At 33.3% G+C, this 24,046-nt stretch overlaps 1 protein-coding gene across 2 annotated transcripts; it reads right to left on the bottom strand.

Moving 5' to 3' along the window:
* Positions 1-1,782: 1,782 nt before the first annotated feature.
* LOC128205945 (uncharacterized) lies at positions 1,783-22,726 on the bottom strand. 2 transcript variants are annotated; one of them, XM_052908016.1, is made up of 9 exons: positions 22,576-22,726; positions 18,880-19,006; positions 15,869-16,601; positions 14,112-14,282; positions 13,586-13,744; positions 11,542-11,593; positions 4,923-5,028; positions 3,793-3,957; positions 1,783-2,225 (listed from the first exon to the last, which is right to left on the bottom strand). In XM_052908016.1, exons 2-9 carry the CDS (start codon positions 19,003-19,005, stop codon positions 2,115-2,117), a joined length of 1,623 nt encoding a protein of 540 aa, XP_052763976.1. In that variant the 5' UTR covers position 19,006; positions 22,576-22,726; the 3' UTR covers positions 1,783-2,114. The 2 variants fall into 2 exon arrangements, with proteins under 2 accessions (XP_052763976.1, XP_052763977.1); XM_052908017.1 differs by lacking the exon at positions 18,880-19,006 and having other exon boundaries at positions 22,576-22,721.
* Positions 22,727-24,046: the final 1,320 nt, after the last annotated feature.

The raw sequence follows: 24,046 nt of genomic DNA, 5'->3' as shown, positions 1-24,046 counted from the left end.
CATGCAAATACTTTACCCACAAGTTTGAGAATGTCTTTATCAAGACTTCGTCTGTCATCACATAAATTAAACATTAAAACAGGTAAACAGAACTGATATTGTGGAACCATTTTAACACCAATAATTAAGAAGACGATTTCCATTGTAATATTACTAGTATTATGATTAGCTAAGAAACTATGAAATAAAACCATACAATATAAGAAATCCGAGCATGTATACGTTTATTGAAATAATACATTGTAAAAACAAACGTTAAAAACGAAATCTTAGAGAATGTCAAACTGAAGCATTTTAATTGATAAACTCTCCACTAAATAATATAAAATAGACCATAGCAAAATACTTCAAAGAACCTCCCGAATGTATATTGGTGTTTGTATTAAGTCCGTGTCTGATACCAGTCATTATGAGTAGTTTGTTTGTTTGATATTCCTACAACTATTTTCTCATTGTATTTAATTGCCATGTGGCATTGTGACCCTATTTAATTATTGCTTCATCTATTTATATGATATACCTTGTTATAAAATGTGGTTTGTTTACTACAAACACGTATGCATGTGTGTCTGTCATAAGCAAATGTTCAGAAGAGTACATGAATTAACCTTCATGTTCCATATATTAACTGTATTTCTCACATATTAGACATCATCGACACTAGCATGAAATAAGTCATTCGATTAAGGAATGTCGATATTGTGCTAGACATTAATAATAATAATAATAATAATAATAATTATAATTATAATAAAAATAATAATAAATCATAATAATAATCATAAATTATAATCATAATGATAATAATAACTACATGGTTCTTGAGCTTATTCAAGTATAATTCTTACAAAATCGAGTTCGAAATATCCAAAGTTTTACAAGAGTATATTCTAAACTTTTGGCGTTTTTGGCGCTTCGTTCGTCTTGTTCTTCTGTGTCCGACCCTAGATACAATCGCCCTAACGACACGAACAAGGTCCAATAACGTTCTCGGATCAAATTCCACACTACCTACAAACCGGGAGGACCTAGAACTAAACGAGAACATAATGGCGGATAGTAAAGGTAAGAACGATGAGTGCATGATTTACAACGAAAAACAAATAGATTAACAAGTAAATTATATGATTAAATCAATCGGATTACGATATTATTGATTTCATGCTTTGATCCAGGTTGGTTGTAGTAGCTGTCAACCCCGATGTGGGATTTTGGAATAATAACAGTAATTTCTTACCCACACTATTTCGTACCCGGCAAAATCTGGTAAGGGAATGTAAAATTTCTTAACTTTTAAAATAATTTTGTCATCTTTTACAATCAAAATTGGTATTTCTGAGACAGTATACGAATACTCAATGGTCAAGCCCGCAGTCTTACTGACAGCTCTTGTTTATCCTTTTTATGTTTTCTTCTTTCCTTTGGCTTATCTAGACGGCCGCTGGACTTGCTTTATTAGTCACAATTGTCCATCGGTTGCTTACATTATGAACATCTGACTGAATTGAATATCATCTCAATGAAGAAACTACACTATTTTCGTAGAATTGTTGTTTAGTCACGTTTAACGTCGTTTTATAATTATTATTATATTTTTGGTCACTTACCCCTCGATAATGTACACAACTCTACTTCCGGTTCCCGGTGTTAGGGTGTTTTACGCGAGTTACGCGTTCCGACTCGACTCGATTCTATCCTGGAAACAAGCGCCTAAAGACGCCCTTAAAGGCTGAGACCGTAAAAATACAGTGGAATCCAATTCGGCCAAAAGTAAAGCCGCAAAGTTTTAAACAACTTTTATTTTCTTATGCATTGAATAATTTAAGTTAACGGAAGTGTATCAATTTGTCAAATATGTCCTTTTATAGTCCTGTTATAAATACAATTAACAGAACATATCAGTTCAACAAACTACAAATAGTGATCATTTGTTCATTGACAGTTAAAACACCCTTATTAATATATGCTGAACTGGTTGCTTCTTGAACAAATAGCGCACTAAAGGAAATCAAAAACAACATTTCTATGTATAACTTGATGCTGACTGAGGCAGTAAACCACATCTTAACTAATATTGCGACTAAAGTCGTGATGACCTTGATGAGGTCGTTTAATTATTTGACTATGGTTAAAATAGTTCCATTCAGTCGCATTGCATCTATTTGCGTATCTACAAACAAGGTCGTCATTTCAATCCGTAGCCGATCGGAAACACACGATGCCGTCTGAAACATAATAATATTATATATACATTAACTTTGTTTATATTATACCAAAATTATGTGAACAGGTGGTAGTGTGTAAAAGTAGCCGATATGTGGTATAACTGATGGAACACATTCAAATGTATTTAACAAAGCTTGTGAACAGGTGGTAGTGTGTAAAAGTAGCCGATATGTGGTATAACTGATGGAACACATTCAAATGTATTTAACAAAGCTTGTGAACAGGTGGTAGTGTGTAAAAGTAGCCGATATGTGGTATAACTGATGGAACACATTCAAATGTATTTTATCAAAGCTAGTGAACAGGTGGTGGTGTGTAGAAGTAGCCGATATGTGGTATAACTGATGGAACACATTCAAATTATTTTATCAAAGCTAGTGAACAGGTGGTGGTGTGTAGAAGTAGCCGATATGTTGTCTTACTGATGTAATATTCTTTACATATTGACCGCCTTGACGATGACAGTGCAGATTGTCAACCTTCGGAAAATACTGTCATACTGATAGTATTTACCTCAGGTTGACAATACGCATTGTCAACCACAAGGTAGTAAATGTATATTTTATCATACCGAACAAAAACTTTAGAATTTAAAAAATATTGAAAAAACAGAGTTTAATTTTGAACAAAAGTTCAACATGTTTATGACTTGTATATACAAGTGCTAATATTATTTACTTTTACATTTTAAAATTCAAGTAAACGTGATAAATCACTATAATAATCTACCATTTACATTATCAAAAACAACATCTTTAAAACAAAAATGAAACAAATTTTAAGAAAATCATTACTCATAAAACGGTAAGTTCATTTTTCATAATATGTAAAATAAATCACCTTCCTTCACATCAGGAAAATGCGTTAGTTTACTTCATGTATGTTAACAGAAATAGACATTCAAAATGGCGGCGTATTTGTAGCATATTGTAAATTTCATAACATCAGTAGGTAATAGTGAGGCAAAGAGTGAAAGTGGTGCCGGGTGAGAGTTGAAAACATTACCCTGGTGGTTTACACATAGTAAAGATTGTGAAAAGGTAGTAGTTTGTAGAAGCAGCCGATATGCAGTCTTACTGGTGGAAACTATGCACATGTGTTAAATCGACTCTGATAAAGTGTTAGTATGTGACCACTGCCGCTATTTAGTATTGCCCACTAAATTCATTGTTATTAAACGATATGTGTAAGTTTGTTTTAGATGCCGCCGATATTTAGTATTGCTGGCTGTCTTCCTACATATAAAATGTAATGCAAACGATACCAGTGTAAAAGCCGCTAATATGTGGTGTTACTGATTTTTCCAAATTACGCTTCAATGGGTCTGCAACTTTCAGCCCATAAAACTTAAAATATTAAATAAAATGAATTCAATGAACATAATATTACGATATAACGCTCATCTGATGATCTGTCTCACGTCTCCATTGGTATTTAAACATGCGTTCGATGTTGCAGTCTTCTTGTTAACTCGACGTGATACTAGCCTAATGTCCTCTATTAACTGGGTATATTGAAGGTGTAAAATCTGATTCAATTTTTGTATTTGTATATAGCATTGCATACCAAGCTTGGTGAAAAGATCCTTGCCACGTGCTGGTGATTCTCTCTGCCAACGTATAGAGAGTGGTAGGCGCCTTCTTGATAGCATTTAATTCCTGTTACATAACCTCCGTCATACGTTTCGTAGATTTCAATCGAAGTAACGTTTACCTTGGTCTCAAAGCTTACCTAAAATGTAATTACATGTATAATGAAATCGGACGAAACAGTAAAGGAAGCGTCAGATACATATAAAGTATATTCCATGTTTAGTTGGCCTGATTCGCTGGCATGGATAGTGTTCGGTGTTTAAGAAAGGTCTGCCCGAGCAAACGGAATAGAAATGATGTAGAATCCTTAAATCAGATACATTGGTGGATATAATTCACCGAATAATTGTGAAATATATACTGTTTGCATTTTGCCAAAGGCCATTGAAAATACAAGGGATTAGAATTAATCTGAATAGATGAAACATGTTAAATGTCCTGAAAACGTAAACGCGACAAGAACGATAAATATAAGAGTAACTTGGATATGCGTGTTATTAAACATTACCTAATAAGGCAGCACCTTTTATGCAATTAATAAAGTTTCTTTGATAGTTGTTTAATTACAATAAAAAAATCAGTCAGCTTAAGTATAACCTTAAGATAAGATTCGTGTTACCATTTATCTATAAATATATTTATACAACTGGTTATCTACTTATGATGTGCGAATTTCATTTAGTAAGTGGTAACACGAATCGTATTATGTTAACCAGCTTCTGTTACTAATCAAGTGGAATTCGCAAACCATAACTACACAACTTGAATCTGGAATGCATTGATAGCAAACTGGTAACACGAATCTTTTACGTTAATCAGTTAAAATGTTACTTATTAAGTGGAATTCGCAAACCATAACTAGTTAACCTGTTAGTGTTGTACAACTAAAAAGGTAATAGGTGGCAGTTCTGGGCACTTTCAAACCTGTTTTTAGTCTTATGATATTTATCTTAATTATTTATCGTAAGGTTACGCGAATATTAACTAGATAGTAGAAAATTGTTTCAAATATTAAGCGGTTAACATGAAACAATTCACGAACGTTAACAGGATAAGTTACGGCAGTTATATGCCACCATACACATGGCATTAAATAGTTAATACCTCAATAAACGCATTCGAATCCCAATAGTATGGTTTCCATGCATTTGAACTAGACTGGTATGCCGGATACACGTCTGGTTCACCCACTATCTGGCTTGCATCAGAACTATTTGAACAAATCATAAAGCGTCTGCAAATTATATGTTTATAGAGAGATGATGAAATACTACCTTTTCCTCTACTTTATCTGTAGCTACCTGTGCAGGTAAAGCTGTAGTTGTTTGGGATATCAACTACATGATTCTTCACGATGTTAATATGTATATAGTACATAGTAAAGAGGTTTTGTTAGTACAATTACATTGTCGCTTTTTCTATGCGTATAAATATTCCTGTATTATACTTGAAATAGGGGTTTTGCAGTCCTAGCAAGCGTAATGATATATTGCACTTATCAGTTGCCTGAGAGCTCAACCCCTATCTTGATAAGCGTGAAGTTATTCAACTAATAGGTCTTACAGCGTAAACATGCTCAATTCATATCACTTACAGCGTAAAGAAAGTCAACTCAAATCACTTAAAGCATAAAATAATCAACATATAACTTACTGCGTTAAGAAAGTCACCTTATATCACATCACTTACAACGTCAAGAAATTCAACTTACATACCTTACAGCGTGAAGAACACCAAATCAACTCATATTACTTACAGCGTAAACATATTTGACTCGCATCTCTCACAGCGTAAAGCTATTCAACAGATGTGACCAATAGCGTAGGAAAATAAATTAATATGACTGACAGTGAATACATTCAACTAATATTACTCATAGCGTAATGATATTTCTGTCAAATATTAGTTTACAACTTCTTTTAAACCTGAAGTAACTTTGTCATCCCCTCCGCCTTCGGAATGCATCCGGTATAAATTTGCAAATCCGGTTATTTGCAAACCTTTTTTATTTGAAACACAAGCTTCAAAAGTGACACAAGGTAAGTTTGCATAGTATATAGTCAACATCTTGCAAATAATTTAAAAGAAAACGTTAAAAACTAAAAACATTTCTATTTCAAAATACTTTTCTCCCTTTGCAACGAGTACACGCTTTCACAGTTTCCGTAAAGCTCGTAACAAATTAAGCTAGTACCTTGATGTACGAGTAAGAAATTCCCTTTCACTTGCTTGTTAATTTGCTTCGCGCTATTGCACAATTATATTGTCTTATAACAGATAGCAAAAACAAACTTGATTACAAAGTGTGACTTGAGTGAAATGACATTTGATAAGTTTAAAAGTTGGTCATTAAATGCTTTAACAGTGTACTTATCTAAAAGAACGAAACCAGTTTGAGTGTATGTGTGTGTGTGTGTGTCCCGCGGGTATTGGGGGTAGGGGTTGGTACGTGCATGCGTGCGTGCGTACGTGCGTGCGTGAGCAGTTTTTAAGTGTTTTGATGTTAAAAGTGGCAGTTTGTAGGTTTAAGTATTATGGGTATCTAAAAATACTTCTGTGCAGTATTTCTTTGACAGAAGGGATGACAGTTTACGGAATCGCTCTTGTTGTGTTGCTATTAATGTCTCTTCATCAGGCAGATACTCCAGTGTTCTAAGCACTGAGCGTGAAGATCGCAACCATGAAAAAAATATTATTGAAACAAGACATTATAAAACGTTTTAACGTTTTCTGACGTCTTCATTATGAAGCTGCTTCAATCTTATGTAGCTTTTCTGCACCGTTGGAGATGTCAACAGTCTAAATGAGGAAATAAATACTGCTATACATATTACACTTGTACATGTACAAACAATCAATATAATCAAATACAACAGAAAAAATATAGCATTATACTTCATACAAATAATGCCTTTTAATAAAGCCGCATACAAGGTATTGACAAAGTCCACCATAATGGCCGTCAATTAAAATAATAATAATAATAATAATAATAATAATAATAATAATAATAATAATAATAATAATAATAATACTAATAATAATTATGATGATGATGATGATGATGATGATGATGATGATGATGATGAATTGTTTTTAATTTATTAAGCCAATACAAGCGGTTCAATCAGTTCAGTATCGCACAGGTTAGTGCCCTTTTCACACATTTTACCAGCACTTCAACAGTGACAACTCCCATTATAGAAAAATAAGTATGTGTGTATTTTTATGCTCCAATTGGAGTATTGCAGACTCTGACTTTTACATATGAACAAATATTGGGAGAAATTATATTGTTATTAATGTTATAAAACATTTGAATTTACAACATTAAAAAGTTTTATTATATTACTAATCAATTATTAAACACTATTAAAATTTCCGAAAAATAATCACAAATTTTGTTTTTGTGAAAACGCTGCTCGAATTCGGAAAGTATTTCTAAAGGAGAATTCCACAGTCAATTTCAATAAATTGACCACCAAATGGAGATTACGGAAGTTGAGGGTTGATGGAAGTTTGGGATTTCAATAGTGTTGGAAATGCAAGGGGGAATGAAATTGATGTGTATGATTATGTGCATAAAAAAATAAGTAATAACAGTAATAGATAATTGATAGCTCAAGTGAATATCGGTTTAAACATTTTGAACTTATCTTCACTTCCTGTTATGCTCACTTTTATGACTAAAGATGTTGTTCAATAAAGACTGGAGGATTTTCTTGGCCTTTTTAAAATTATGCCTTTTTTTTGTTGTTGTTGATTTTAAGCCTTCGAAGACCAGCATCTAGTATAATATGTATACTAGGTTAGAGATGCACTCTTACGTCCAGATAAGATTTACCACAATTTATAATATTGTTAATATTCTTGAAAGGTTGAAATAATGCAAAAAGCAATGGTTATTATGAAGGATACCGAGTTTGATTTGAAAGAAATTAGCAAAAACATATTTCTACCTAATGAGACTATAGTAGACCACAGTAGTATTTTTGCGCTTTCCGCTAAAAAATACATCTTGTTATCAGTAATTAATATTTTCCGTAAATGCATTATTGAGTAAATAGTTAAAGGTTGATAAGTCAAAATTGATGAGTATTATACATGTGTTTGTATTTATTTTGAATAAGAGTGTCACTTTAAAAGAATGATTAAAGTGCACATTCACTTTAATATCTAGAAATCTGATAAACTTTTACTTGACCAAACTTTTATTTTGGTCCGCCAAAAACGTGGAAGTCTCTATTGGCTGCCATTGTAAGTGCATGCTGCGCTTTCGATATTAAAGATTTCTTGGGATTCAAAGGACATCAAACTTCACCAGAACCTCCAAATCGGATGCCCGCCAAAAAGTTAGATAGGAACCCAAAAGACGTACTTAGTTGAAAAAATCAAATTGTAGTCAAAAACTGATATTATTTGCGGATACTGATTGAGGTCTCAAATTCAATTAAAATACAAATCTCGAACATCTGTTAAAATAAGGGTTTGTTTACCGTGATCAGTAATTTGATCATCTTAATCAATATAGACCCTTGCCGTAGCTACCCTTGCAAATTTTTTCTCAGTTCGGTAGTTCGCTTAGAAAATCACAATCATTTTTAATAGGTGATAAAAGGTTGAAATTTAACGTGCGGCGGAAAGAAGTCACGGTGGATAAGCGCGTATATTTGATGCCTCTCACATACGTTGACCTACATGTAAGACATTCAGGTTTCACATTTACAAATCGCGTTTGAAAATAAAAAATAACTCTGCAGCTAAGTTAGTTATTATTCTTATTTTTAAGTCATATATTAAGAACACTTGAATGTTGTTGTTTTTTACATTTTTGTTCAAAATTTACCAAAATATTTTTATGTCTTATTTATTTAGACAAAAACAGTATTTAGGATTTGCAAAACTTGAAAGCCGAGTTCATTTCCATAAATGAACAATTATCAAAATTTATTGACAAAAAAATGATTGTGAACCTTACTTTGACATATGTAAACACGTTAACCATAGATTTTTCACATAATTTTAACTACCTTAACGACAAATTCCACAGTGATTGTTAAATACTTAAAAAGTGTTTAGATTTGGGCATTCATCCATTCAAGTGCACACTGCTGGTTTTGGCTGTCAACTTTCGGCAAATGATTTGTATTATATTCATAATGAATTAATTTACTGTTTTTTGGATGAAAGGAGATCTCCAAACACATTACTTTAATATCTCAACCATCCAAAGTTATGGTCATACATGCAAACCATGAAACTTTGTTGCGTACTCAGTATATTTCATACACATAATTACTAATTGCATTTTGTCCTTATGATTAGTGCTCGATGCCCATTTGATTTTATGGCTTTATATTCTACAAATAAAAATATAACCGTTTCATATTCAGAGCTCTTTTTTAACATTTGTGTAAATATTAAGCTCACAAAGTGAAAAGATAATTAAATTTTCTTACTTATACTTTCCACTTTTTATATAAACAATATGCAAAGCCAATGCATTTATTAATGACCGATGTGAATAAATATCAAACAAATACGAAGATACGAGTTAAAGGTGTTTTAAGAACTTATATCCTGAAACATTGTTTAAATATTTGTATTATTACTTGAAAAAGTAAACAGCATTTTACTGTTAGATAATGTGTTTATTTTGTTTTAATTTAACATTCAGTGAGATCTGGAATCTGATTGACAACAGAGGGCATAAAAGATTAGGATCAATTGACAAGAGTTGTGTACTTTACATGAATTGTGGGGAATATTTATAGAAGGTTTAAACCAGATTCATTGTTTTATTTTTTATTACGTTATCTATATCTTAAACCTACATCTATTTTAGTTGTAATTGTGTATGCATGAATTTGCCACACTTTACGAAAGAAAGAGGGCTATTAAACTCACATTGAAATCTACAAATCCTGCATATATGTATATTTAAAGACGAAACATTTTAGTACATTCAAACAGATTATTATAATGCATTGCCTCAAAATCAAATCCCATTGAGTGGGCGTTTCAGGGCCATACTGGTTTTCTTCTTTTGTAAAAAAGGTAAATATTGCAATAAAAGCACTACTTACACAATTCACAACTGAAAATAAAATAAAGAGTAATTGGGGTCTATTTAAAGGAATTCATGACTGCAGAAAAGGTACGCTTGATTTAAGTGGTGTAAACTACCAACCACGCGTGCATCTGCTGCTACCGCGTGCGACTTCCGAAAATATGTGAGTGGCATATCGCAACGATGCAGCTTGCCGCGATATACAGGTACCGTTGGTAAAAAATAGAAAAATTGTACATTTTACAGAAAGACTCTCACCCGATTGCGAGGGTAAACAATCTCATCGCCAAACTTGATAATTATATCGCTGGATTATTGAGTGTTTGTTGAAGCATTTTTGGAAAACGTTATTTTAAATGGATACTAAAATTTACCTACGAAAGGGCTTTCACGCCTCCAGGAAAAGTTTGCACAAGTAGCTCCATAAATTGTGTCAAAAGTAATGAAACAAACATGATTTTAGTATTCTTAAGTTGTCATTGTCAGAATGATAAATCACGTGATTTAAAATAGTTCTCTAATGGATCACCCTGGATCACAACCGATGTCAGTTTGTAAATAATAACTAGGTCGTTTTTCCTTCATTTTGGGAATGGGGTTGGGGTCTTTCTGATTAGGAAACATGTGTTGTCCGGTTGGCGCAGTGGTTAGCGCACTCGCTTCTCACCTAGGCGACCCGGGTTCGATTCCCGGCTTGGGCGCATGTGAGTTTGGTTTGTGGTCACCAAGCCGGACAAGTGGGTTTTCTCCGGGTTCTCCGGTTTCCCCACCACACAAGACCACACTCTCGCGTAAAATCGTGCCAACGAGAGTGATTAATATAATGTTGTAATAACTTGTTTCACAATCGTTGTAAAATAAATATGTTTAAACTTAAACACACGTTTATGATATTTGAATGAAACTTGGAAGCACTAGCCTGCAAGCCCAAAGTTAGCATGGGCTTGAACAAATACATTTGGTTTTGGGATATATTCAGTGTTGTGGGGTATAAATTGGTAACAAAGAAGATTAATCAACCGAACGCGGAATCAGATTAAACTATGATTGTTTTCATTTATATTGACTTGAATTAACACTTGATGTACATAATCATACACATTAACTTAATTTCCAGCAATTACAAACACTGTGGAAGCCTCCAACTTAAACGAACATCAAATTTTAGTAACAAAAGAAAACTTATTAATGACGCAAGATCAAATGTTTCAGAAAAAATGTCAAAAAAATGAAATTACCTCCAAATTTGTGTTCACATGAAATGTTCTGCACTTTGAGTCTGCATAACATTGGGGCACAAAAATCATTTGGTGACAAATGGGAGAAACGCATTTTGGAATTCAAGAGCTCACATTTCTAAACACGTTTTTACCTTTTACTTAAAATGTAGACTATAAAACATGCAACCTTCTTTCTGCGACTTTGGAAGTTTTTGTCTCAAATATACTTTATGTTTAACTTTTACAGAATGCTCTTCTAATTGCGTCCAAAACTGTCGTCAACCAGTTAAAAAGTATAATGTGTCACCAGGAACGAAAACAATTCCTAAAACGTGGCAACAGATATGGGGGAGCAAAGTTAATACTCTATATGATTAAAACTGCCTACATTGATTATAAAATATCCATAAACATACAAGCATGTCAAGCATACCTGCTGGGTGATGAGGAATAGACACGTTTAACCCATTGGGAAATTAACCGTGCTGAAAATATAGAGCGTACATTATTGAAGAAACAGAAAATTAATCGTTATTGAACCATAAAGAAAGTACTTTTGTGTCTCTTATCTTGTTTTTTTTTTAAGTTTTAAAGTGAATGGATCGAACAATACAACAATTTGTTGACACCAAATATGAACTATAATTCGTTTTTTGTCACAATGATAAGTTATTCGCTCACTTTTAAACTTGACCAATAGGCAAGTCTGCGAACACCGTATCGATACTAACAAAGCGTGGCTCATGGCTAAACGCTAAGAACGATTTTAAACGGTAAACAGTGCATTTTTACTATGTTTATTTGGCGATTCATGTTAAAATCGAATTTTACCGTTGCCATGATCATGTTAAATTGGATATTATTCAGATACGTTATTGAAATCATATTAAATTCCAAATACTTATTTTTGGCAATAACGTATTTACCGTTTACGATATGAAAATGACACGTGTCAAACATGTTGCCATAGTCAATATGCATATGTATAGCAAGACCCATAACTCTGACCTAAATGCTTGTAAAGTTATGCCTCTATCCGACAAAACAACAAAGGGGAGTTTCCTACGCTTCGTGACACACTTGTTTAAACGGATTGGAAATCAATCGGAAACCGGAAACCTTAAACGGTTAATATTTATAAAAATATAGATCCTTTCTGTGTTGATGCGAAAGCCTTAATTGTTTTTCTTTTAGATGGTTGTAACCAGATAAAGCACGGCAAACCGTACAGAAGGTTGACCAATTTCAAATGTCTTACAACCATTCATATGGTACATATGTGGTGAGCAAATATAAAAATAAAATAAAAAGCTCTTCAATTAAGGTAAGTAAAATTAAACTTTATTTGAAGCTTAATAAATTGTAAATGCATGCAGCTGTAGAAAAAGGTAAACAATATTACAACGCTTAGTCAAAACACATTAACAGATTTGTCAATTCACAGCATTCAAAACAAAACCGGTTTTAAAAATGTCTGATTTAGATGTAATTTAGATATATTTTGACAATGTTTTGTGCAACTTAAGATGGATACCTTCGTTGGAATCAACATATATTGGATTGGTTACTGTGTATTCTAAAAGCTACATTATAATAATATTGATTTGTGCTTCGAATTAAAGTCGTTACTTGATTTCTTCATTGTTCATACTCCGTCCATTTTTTAACTCTTTTAAAAGGTATATTTCCTTTATAACCGATTTAATTTCCTCAGTAAACCAGACTAGGCTGGTTGTGTTTCATTTTTATTTTCGTTTTTCCTTCAGTGATGTATGGTGTGACAAGACCTGATAAGCAGTATGTCATCCTTATTTAGCTTTGTTCAGTTTGTCAATTATCGTAAGTGAATGGACTATACACATTCATAGTTAACCTCTACTGTGAGTCATTTCCTTCGAAACGGTTATTTGACTATTGGTAAATACTAACACCTTGTATTGATGGGTCAAAGGTCACGGTTTCATTCGGGGGATACCGGTCGATTTGCTTGCTTGAATGTTTACTTGTTTGACATCCCTAATACACATTGCCATCAATTTCTCACTAATATATTTCTAGTTGAATTCCTATTGGAAGAACAATCCCATTACAACCGTTTCTTCATAAAATGACTTAAAAGGTAATTCATTCAGCAACCTTTTACTGTTCTGATAAATCATATCCTTTCAGCTATGGGCTCTAGTGCTACATAACACTCGCTAAGTATTTGTGCCTAAGTGGCTAAACAAAAACGACCTCGTTACGCAGAGGAAACGGGCAAATATGAGCTATTGTTTTCTTTTAATTCGATAAATCGCAGATGCAAGACGATGTGAGTAAATTTCATTATATTTCATATCCCTATAAACTTACCTGCTTTAGTTGAACTAGCTGTAGCTTTTAGTTACAATTAGTTTGATATGAAATAAAGATCTAAAAAAACGTATCTTACATAACAGTAAATTAATACAGAATGCAAAATAAATAGTAAAACCTACATGGACATTCGGCTGACGTCAGGCATGTCTGACTTTCAGTTCTGTTTCCTGGGCAAGTTGAGGTGATTAAATCAGGGGCAATGCATGCTCTGTCTCTCGTTATTGTTCCAGTATCGCATGTTTGGGAACATTGAGACCACGGCGACCACTCACTCCAATCTTAGAATGAAAAATGTACACATTAGTCACGTTTTTCGATAAAAGTTCTAACTTATTTATTAGTTACTTGAAATACGTTAAACAAATAGTTCTTTGATATATTTTAATTTATTTACATAAAGTTCTCTTACGATTTTGTATCCAAATTATAATTTGAACTGCAGATTTAATATTTTACTCGTATGAAATATGATACACACCATAAGCTTCTTTTTAACTATTTATACAAAAAAATCGATTTGAAAAAAAAAGGTTAATGAATAAATAAAACTAACAGATACAATGAGTGTTTTGAAGCACACTGCTAATTAGTAGTAATTGTTATTAAGAGAATATATATTTCAAGAAATCATCACAACGTTCTTACATGGACAAAACCCGTGAATGACGCATTCCTCTATTTCCTTATCATTTCCAATGCAGATATCATCTGTAAAAGGCGGAGTAACATCACAGTTCCTATGTCTACTTCTGCTGCCCCTGCCACATGACTGAGAACAGTCGGACCATGCAGACCAGTCGTTCCAGGAACTGTGAACTAGATAAAAGAAACAGAACAATATTTATTAACGGCAGTGGAGCATAACAAGTCCTATAACTACTTATGCTGCCCCTGCCACATAACTGAGAACAGTCGGACCATGCAGACCATTCGTTCCAGGAACTGTGAACTAGATGAGGGAAACAGAACAATATTTATTAACGACAGTGAAGCATGGCAAGTCCTATAACTACTTATGTTGCCCCTGCCACACGAATGAGAACAGTCGGACCATGTAGACCAGTCGTTCCAGGAACTGTGAACTAGATAAAAGAAACAGAACAATATTTATTAACGACAGTGGAGCATGGCAAGTCCTATAACTACTAATGCTGCCCCTGTAACATGATTCAGAACAGTCGGTCCATTCACTTTAGGAACTGTGAACTAAATAAAATTAATAGAACAGTATATCTTAACTACAATGGAGCATGGCAGGTCACATGATTACTTCTGCTGCCCTTGACTAAGAACGGAAGGACCCTGACGACCACTTCAGGAATTGTGAACTAGATAAGGAAATATAACAATATATAACTGGAGTGTTACATGGCAGGTCCTGTGACTTCTTCTACTGTCTCTGCGACATACCTGAGAACAGAAATACCATGAAGACCAGTCACTCAATGAACAATGAACTAGACAAAAATAATAGAGCAATATAATACATCGTCAAATTGAAAATGTGCATTTAACTTATCTGTATGTTTTTAATGGGCGATGCGAAATGAAACGTTTCCTTTATAATTGTATTAAATCTGCTTATGTTACAAAGTTTATGGCCAGACCATGAATGCTGGCACTATTAATTTGACGTCTGCGTCAATATGTTTTCGACGTCATTTCCAACCAATTTAAACAATGTCAGTTAGATGTTGTAAGCGGTCATACACAGTTATAAAGTGAGAACAGTAAATGAACATGTTCTGCACATATTTGAAAAGCAGTTACACCATCTCTAAATCAACAATGGATGTGCAGGCTGCAATTTTATGACGTGGCGTTAACTTCAATTTGACGCTGCAAAATGCATCGCATGCAATACAGTGTCTATTTTAAATTGTTTATCATGTTTGTATTTTTAACAGTTTTTATATAGTATATAACAAGTAGTTACTGGTTATAGTGATTAGGTTAATTTTGTATTATTAGCCTTTTTTCTCTTAATAAACAACGATGCCAACCATCGCTTTGGACGTACATCGTACAAATTCGTATACAATTTGCTGTTGGTAAGTCTTTGTCCGAGTTATTTTTGAACTTTCCGAAAGAATGGGCCATAATATAATCGTACAAGTGGCTGCTGATGTCCCTTTGACCTAGTTGTTTTTGAAAACAAAATGCAAACATGACTTCTTCATAAAAGGTCGGCGAAGCCAAATAATTTATCTTCTCATGGTATACACGATAAAGTTTAGGCATATATATTTCACTGGAGAAAACCGGACGGTACAGAACATTGATCCTAGCTTGCTTATCAAATATATTTATATCCAAACACTTGAAAACGAGCATATTCTCTTCCCTAATTATAAGATTCAAACATCGAGAAAATTATTATCCATACGTAACGGTTTACTTACGCGTCCTGATGGTGACCATAATTCTGTCTTCTATTGTAGATCTCTGTTCATCAATAATTCCAACAACTTCATTTGCTTTGCCTATGAGCTCGTCAACCTTCTTTTCCATCTTCATTGTTTCATTTTGGACATTAGCCCGTGTTTCATATGCGTCTTGAAGTATATTTCTTTTAAAAATGTTAAGACTTTCTGTTCCATTCGCGATATGGTCTAGAACTTTAGAAGTTAAATCTAAAGATTTTTTATTGATTTCTTGTTTTTGTTTTTCAAAGCGAATGACCATGTCAATTTTTACTTCAGAGCTGATATTGCCCAAATATGTTATTATATCAGAGCGCAATAACCGCCCACTTTCAACCAATGTATTATTAACCTTTACTAAAGCAGCTGATACGTTCTCAGCGCTGTTATGTACATAGTCGCTAACAATATTTACTAACGTGTTTACTGTTGAGGATGCATTTGTTAGAAATACAGAAAACGTGTCTTTGACATTATAGTTTACATCAAGCAATTCTTTTTTTTGTTTTGCGAAAGAACGTTTAAACTCAGTGAGCGTATTTTTGATGTCGATAATTTCCGGTTTTGTATATGTTGTATCTAAAGTATGCCCAGTCCCCGACCCGTTACTGTCAGTTTGCAAACTATTGTTTTCGGACGTGTTAACAAGTAATTCAAGTTTTGAAACTCTATCAGTTAATGACCCAAATTCTCCTTCAATTGTGTCCAGTCTCTGAAACGAGAAAAATCCCCATATCAATAAAATTATGTAAAAACAGTAGAAAAACCCGAAGTTATAAACAGACATTTAGTCGGCGGATTCGCTTATTATTAACACGTTCTTTAGATAATATACAATCATACAAATTATATCAACATGATTTATTGCGCACAGAGCAGGCATTTATTTCTGGTGAATTAAGCACTGCTGGGAAATTTCGTCTGGCAACCCAAGCCAGATGAGTCACGTGCAACATCGCACCAGTTCGTAATTATTTCACTGTTTAGCTTATGAACATTATCGCATTTCAATAAATCTCAATGAATAATATAGTTTTTTGCCTCTCTTTATCAAACATGATAATAAATGATTTTCATTACGCGATTTTTAGAGGATATAGATCACGTCATTATTGATTTAAATTAATATGTCGAACACACTTTTTGGTAAACTTTGGTGATTTTTTTTCACACACTTATATTTAAGAAAAAAAAATCAATCATGTCTTTTCTGTCCTGAAAAAATAAATCTGACCCTCGGGCATGCGGCGTGGCCGTTAAATCGGCTTGCCTCGTAACTAGCTTACGCACGTGCCCTGGATCGGATTTTCTATCCGGACCGGAACACATGATTGATGTTTAGACTTTTTATACTTTTTATTCAATGCATAAAAAAGATTAACGTATTGGCCAATGATAATGTGATCATATGACTGTGGCTTAAGACAATTGATACATTTGGTCTTAACTTTTGCTTTAGAAGAAGTACTTTTTACTAATGATTTGCCGAAATTGAAATTAAATCTGTTTAAGACAAAACAAATTTAGTAAATGCTATAAACATGTTGATTAAAACCATTTTATTCTACATGAACTTACTATTAAAACTGATTTCCAATTTTCATTTTGATCTGACTATGCTGGTTTTTGAAATACGTCAATGATTATAGCAATGCAAGGACTTTTAAATAAAGCAAAATGCACTGTACATTCTAAAGAAGCCAATCTTATAACATTAATGTTGGTATTCCATTTGTTTTGCGTGATTCAGCCCATTTAATAACCAATGTTTCGCATTTAACTGTATAACTGTATAACTAGTATAAAGAATATAAGTTTTATTTTGTATAGTCCTGGCCCCTATTTCTCGACACTTCTAAAGCTTAACAGGCTTAAGTAGCTTTTTTTCAATTAGCCAAAATACATACCTAAATTGAATTTTGATGAATAAATAATAGTTAATTGTTATTATCATCAAGATTATACCTATCAAAAGTATAAAAAATCTCTTGAGGAAGTTATGAAATTATTGAAAAACAAAAATAGTGAGCTTAGCTTAATCCAGTTAAATGGGACTTATGAAGTTTCGATAAATGGGGGCCTATGTTATGAATAGGTTTGAATGAATTAGTTAATTTACTGTCAAAGTTAATTAAAACAACCATGGTTTGTAAAAAAAGGTTACCTTTTACGTCTCAAATGCAAATCAAATATCAGGCAATCAGTGGCTAAGTTTATGACAAGGGAAGTAACTCTTCTTCTAATAAGATAACGTTAAGGAAACTAATAACATAAAACATATGCCTTTATCTTTATCGTTTTACTGCCATGAAAGGAATGCATATCAATTTCGTTGATTTTATTTAAACGGGGGAAACTACACAATCATATTGTCAAACAAGGGTCTCTCAAGCGGAGAAAGAAATAAAGAAAGTGTGATAAATGTTTTAAATATTACGAAAATTTGTCAGTTTCAGTGCAAGAATATTATTTATTTATTCGGTTTTCTATTATTACTCGTGATATGAAAAACGAATTTAAATAGAAATACAAAAAAATGTTGCATATTCTCGAGCTCAAACTCTGTTGACAGTCTGGCAAAACTACATATGTCATATGTCTACAACTGAATAATATGTACCTCGCGTTGATTTACAAGCTAGCATCTTCCATCAATATCGTATATATTATATACCTACAGCCATTACTTAGGACTAAAAAGCAAGCGCCCTCGCCCAATATCACAGAACAAGTCAACAAAACTACATAGTGGCCACAGCAGAACTATATGATGATATAATATACCTACAGCCATTACATAGGACTAAAAAGCAAGCGCCCTCGCCCAAAGTCAACAAAACTACATATTGACCACAGCAGAAGTATATGACGATATTATTTAGCCATTATTTTGGACTGAAAAACAAGCGTCAGCGGTCAAAATCAACAAGTGAACAAAACTACATATTGACCTTAAATAGAAGTAATCGAGTTGTATAATCTTTACCTACCACATCAACGTGAGACTGAAAAGATTTCACTAGTCTCATTTGACGCTCCAATCGTCCTATCCTGTCAGCCACGCAGCTCGTAAGCGTGAACATCACAATACCAGCGTATAGACGGAACGATAGCATTCTGTAAAGTTTTAATTAATACGGAACATATAATTTGAACATTTTAATGTAAATGATTTCACATTTTAACGACACTTAATCGCCAATCTGAACATATAACGGGTTAATTATCAAGTGTACATTTCATTCATTGTTTTCGTTGTTTAATTAAAATGTACATTCCGTATAAAGTTGTGTTTACTTTTTCTATATCTAACACCTGTATGACGTAAATGAAGAGTACTAAATTTTAACCATGCTATTTTATTGGACAAACAATGTTTATCCATACCTCATCAATCAATCGAAACACGATTTGGCCAGGAAATGCAACGATTATGTAGCGAAAACGGTATAGATTACCGGGATATACGAAGATAATTTGAATAACAGTTCTAGCTATCTATTGCCTTGTTCATGAAAAAACAACAGTAAAGCATTCTCGTCAAATGTGAAAATGTAAAAACCGCTCCAATGATGTTGTTTTTATCTCAAAACCTGGCACTTATCCCAGAACGACGGTTAAAAGATTCATGAAATTCCACACTCGTTAATGGGGTATTTTATGACTACAAACACCATCTTGCCTTGAGCATTTTACAGGTATTCATCCACAGATACACTGTTAACCGCAAAAACTAAACCAGCAGCCACGAAGACGAAGACCCAGTTTTAAGGCGCTAAGGCCAAACTGTTAGGTAAACGAGAAACACACAATATACAAAACAACACAGACAAACCACACCTCATCATCATAAAGTTTTAAACTTATTTTGAGTTCAGTGAAACAGGAGCTCACTGTGGTTTAAAATAGATAAGGTACGTAATACGCCAATTCAACAAATATAAGTACTAGCTGCATTGATGCAATCTTAGGCTGTGTCACTAATTACGGAGCTTGGGGTTCGTCTTAATGAATAACCAGCTACGACTTTACTAAAATTTAAGAGTAAAATATGCGTATTTTGAATAGAATTTAAGATTATTTGGTCAACAGACACAATGTTATCACTGCAGTGTATCTAAAGATTAGAAGTTTATGTTGAAAACGGCACCTGGTTTAGAAACATTACAAACCAAGCAGACTTTTATGTAACTACCTGAGTTGCCTCCCAGCAAACAATTGACGTTGGAAAGACGTTGTAACAACGTCAGAAACTGATGTTGGATAAACGTTGTATATTGGTTGAAAATGAAAGTTTTTTAGACGTCGAAATCACGACGTTGATACAACGTCGGAGTTACGATGTTGGAACAACGTCGGAGTTACGACGTTGGAACAACGTCGGAGTTACGACGTTGGAACAACGTCGTGATAACGATCAAAATCCATAGTATAAACATGCATACCACACAGGTAACAGGTAATTAGGAATTACCGTAGCATACACTTACATTCATTAACAAACAACTCAGACAATGTACAGGTTTTATTTTCACAACAATTCTGTACAGACAATAAAAGTATTAAATGATAAAGGCACATTAAATTAAATGATACATGGTAAATTCATAAGTTTAGAGATGTATGTTAATTAACTTGTGTAAACAGTTGGTCGTCCTCAACCTCCTTGTCTGTCTGGAGCGTACTTCAGGCAGGATCCAATTGCCCCATCAACTTCATGTTCAGTAGCAGTAATCACAGTGACACTTGCTGAAATACATAAAAATATTGTCAAATTAAATTATATTGACTTGAAACTGCTGAAAATAAAGTTTTGATATCAAATTCCACACAACAAAATTTCTCCAGTTTTGGCACAATATTTTCTGTATTTTTTCATTATCTTTTAATTGTTATACTTATTTCAGTTACAAGAATCTGTGATCAAAGCTATCGCGTATGAAATCATTTCCAGTGAATAATTGCTTTGTTTTCCTTGAACGGGCACTAGTGCTAGTTTTATAAGAGGTGAATGCACAAGACTATACCTGGTACTCACTTTAATAATAAAATAATTAAATGATTACTGTCAAGAAGCAGATTCGACTTGGCAAGTAGTACCTTGAAAAAACTGCTTTTGGAAAGTCATTTTCTCCCTTTCCCCTTCACGGTAAAGCTAGGCATAACATCATCCGTCACAAACCTGTCAAAAAGGGGTACATAATAATATGAATTTGATAACAATATATATAATTTTGCTGGATAACATTGTGTTTAACAAAAACAATAGTAAATAACATGGACCTTTCGGATCCAGATCAAAGTTCAAAATTACACAGAAAATACTAGTACATGTATTTACAGATATTATTCAAGAGAACAAATAACATTGTTTTCTCATACAAAAAAGTACAAATCGGCGCAATGCCAGTTGAGGACGAATCGGGTTGAATTACATGTATGCTAAAATTTCATTGAAACAACCTTGTAAAACACCAGAAAAATATTGCTATAAACCGTTAAACATGCATTGTATCAACTTACCTTGTTGTATTATTTAAAATATGAACCGTCGAGTCTCTAGAGGAGTAATTGACTCTTTCACTCTCGTCAATATTCGTACACCTCATGAGCAATATGACGGATCGGAATGGGTTCAAAATTGCGCGCGTCTATTTTAAGATAAGGAATTAAACATGCATTTTTTCGGAATTATCTAAATGACATGATAAGAAGCTATCGATATAATTATTTCTGCTAATTTTTGTTTAACAAGATGAATTTTAACAGCAACAAAAAAAAACAGAAAGAAAAAAAGAATATAAACATGCGACACCATGCGGAAATTCCAATTACAGAAACCAAGGGCACAGACAAGGGAAGCAACTTAAATAATAACATGATCGAATTTTAGTATTTATTTGTCGCAGTATCACGATTTTTCGAGCAATTTCTTGTTACATCATGTGTATATCATGTATTAACTTGAAAAATACAACTTATTACAAGCAATAACCAAATCACAACGTCGGTTCGATGTCTAATTGCGACGTCGGACTGACATCGTGGTTTTGACGTTGATACAACGTTGTATTTAAGTCGCCGACGTCGTGACCTAAATCCAACCTGTATCCGACGTTGATCCAACGTCATGTGTTTGCTGGACTGTTTTTATAACTGTCTGATATGAGTATTGTATAATTAGGGAAAATATTTTCTCGTCTTAGTATTTGCGTGAAACTGGCACAGAGTATGTATAAAAAAATAACTATATGTGTAATCGTAACAACGCTGACACGAATCGTTGGTCTCGATAACGAATGTATCACTTAGTCTAACTATGTGCTATTGTGGCATGGAGGTGACATGTGTGATTTTTATCTCGTGGTCAAGACTTCGTTCCCACAACTAAGTATGTCGTGGCCACGACTTATTATCTGGTTCCCACGCCCGAATATACTACGGCATACAAAGTCGTGGGAACGAGCATGTAAGACGTGGCCACGACATGACAAAGGTACAAGATATTAATAGTACATAGATATTTAGTAAGTCGTTATCGCGAGATATAAAAAGAAATCACACGTATCACCTCTAAGCCTTACTTTGCGTACTAAAATAATATTAATATTGTTTTAAAAAATAAATAATTGACAATTTACGCATAATTTATCAAAAAATATATATTAACTAATATACAAACATACCTTATCAAAACTGAAGTAATTACTACGTTTAAACTTTATCCAGTTCAACCTTTTGCACTCTTTCCAGATGTTGAAGCAAGCAGTCGTCCGCGTTTCTGATAGCTGGGTTATAGCATCGATCTTATATAAGCAGCTATTTCGAGCTTCAGCCAAGGTATGTGTTTACATGCCAAATTTCTTGCAGACTACAGCGGTGCAGTGAACGTTTATCAACAGCAAAACATTTAGAAGTATCTGCACGAAACGTTTTCTGATAAAGAATGCCAAAGGAATCTCGAAATATATGATTATTTATGATAAAAATTAATAATTATTTCTAAACTGTTTTGATCGCGCTGCTAATGTTATTTTCATTCCGTGATCAATCAAATGCATCATCAAAAAGCATTTATAATCAGTATAAGAATCCAAGATATAAGCACCTTTGGGAAAATATTTTAAAACACAATGTAAAATTTCTGTTCGATGATGGTTTCTTCTCCTGTAGTTATGCGCCAATCATTGATTTTTGATTTAAAGAGGAACTTTAAATAATAAAGGAAACATGAGTTATTTTTGTATTGCTATCTACTAAGAGTCCTCAGAATAACTTTATTTTATTACTTCTTTGAAACAAAATAGTCGTTTGCATGCTAAAACGCCTGAAAACCAGTCTTTTATGTCAATTATACCAAACCATTTATTGTTAAAGTCGACATCATAACGTATAAGGCTTTGTCGGGCGATGGCGATATATAGCTCTTTCCTTTTCCGTCCGTGCGATATCAACGTACTGTGCATGTGATAATCCATCCATCATATGTTAATTATTTAGTTGATTCACATTTATGGACCCATTAGAATGACTTCAGAAATAATTTTGAGCAAGCAGTCGTAAAACGGTTTTCCTGGCAGGGGAGAGTTGAGCACTTCGGAATACGTTTTGCAATGAACATTTCATAATAGGTTCGACGCTTATCATAAGAACATATAACATCTAAAAAGCAAACTTCCGATAGTCAGGAATACAGGTAAAACTTTCATTGAAGGGAATTAATCCAATTCTTAAAAATCTTTTAAACACTCAATTACTTACCTTATTCTTAAAATCAGCTATACATGAAATTAACACATATGAACCTAATGTGAAACTTAACATTAAAGGGCGTAACTAACAGAACGTCACATTATATACGGAAATATCTTTTTCTCCTTTTCAATAATGTATGACTAAACCACAGTTGAGCATTACTGCCATCTAAGCTGACATAATCTGACAAGGGGCTTACACAAGCACATGTAAGATTTATTTTATATGGAATATTAAAATTCAAATCTTTTGATTGGACAGTAAAATAATTGGCAGATTGAATGCATGGATTCAGTAAGGTATGTCTAAAGATAATGATAATAATTATATTGAATATGTCTATTTATAACACATAATACCATAGCAAGACTTTTTTACCTGCCTTTGCCTACTGGCAGTTAC

This window comes from Mya arenaria, chromosome 10 (genome assembly GCF_026914265.1).
Source record: "Mya arenaria isolate MELC-2E11 chromosome 10, ASM2691426v1".
Taxonomy (NCBI): Eukaryota; Metazoa; Mollusca; class Bivalvia; order Myida; family Myidae; genus Mya; species Mya arenaria.
The sequence above is the reverse complement of the archived record's forward strand: the minus strand, read 5'-3'. Positions and strand labels throughout refer to the sequence as shown.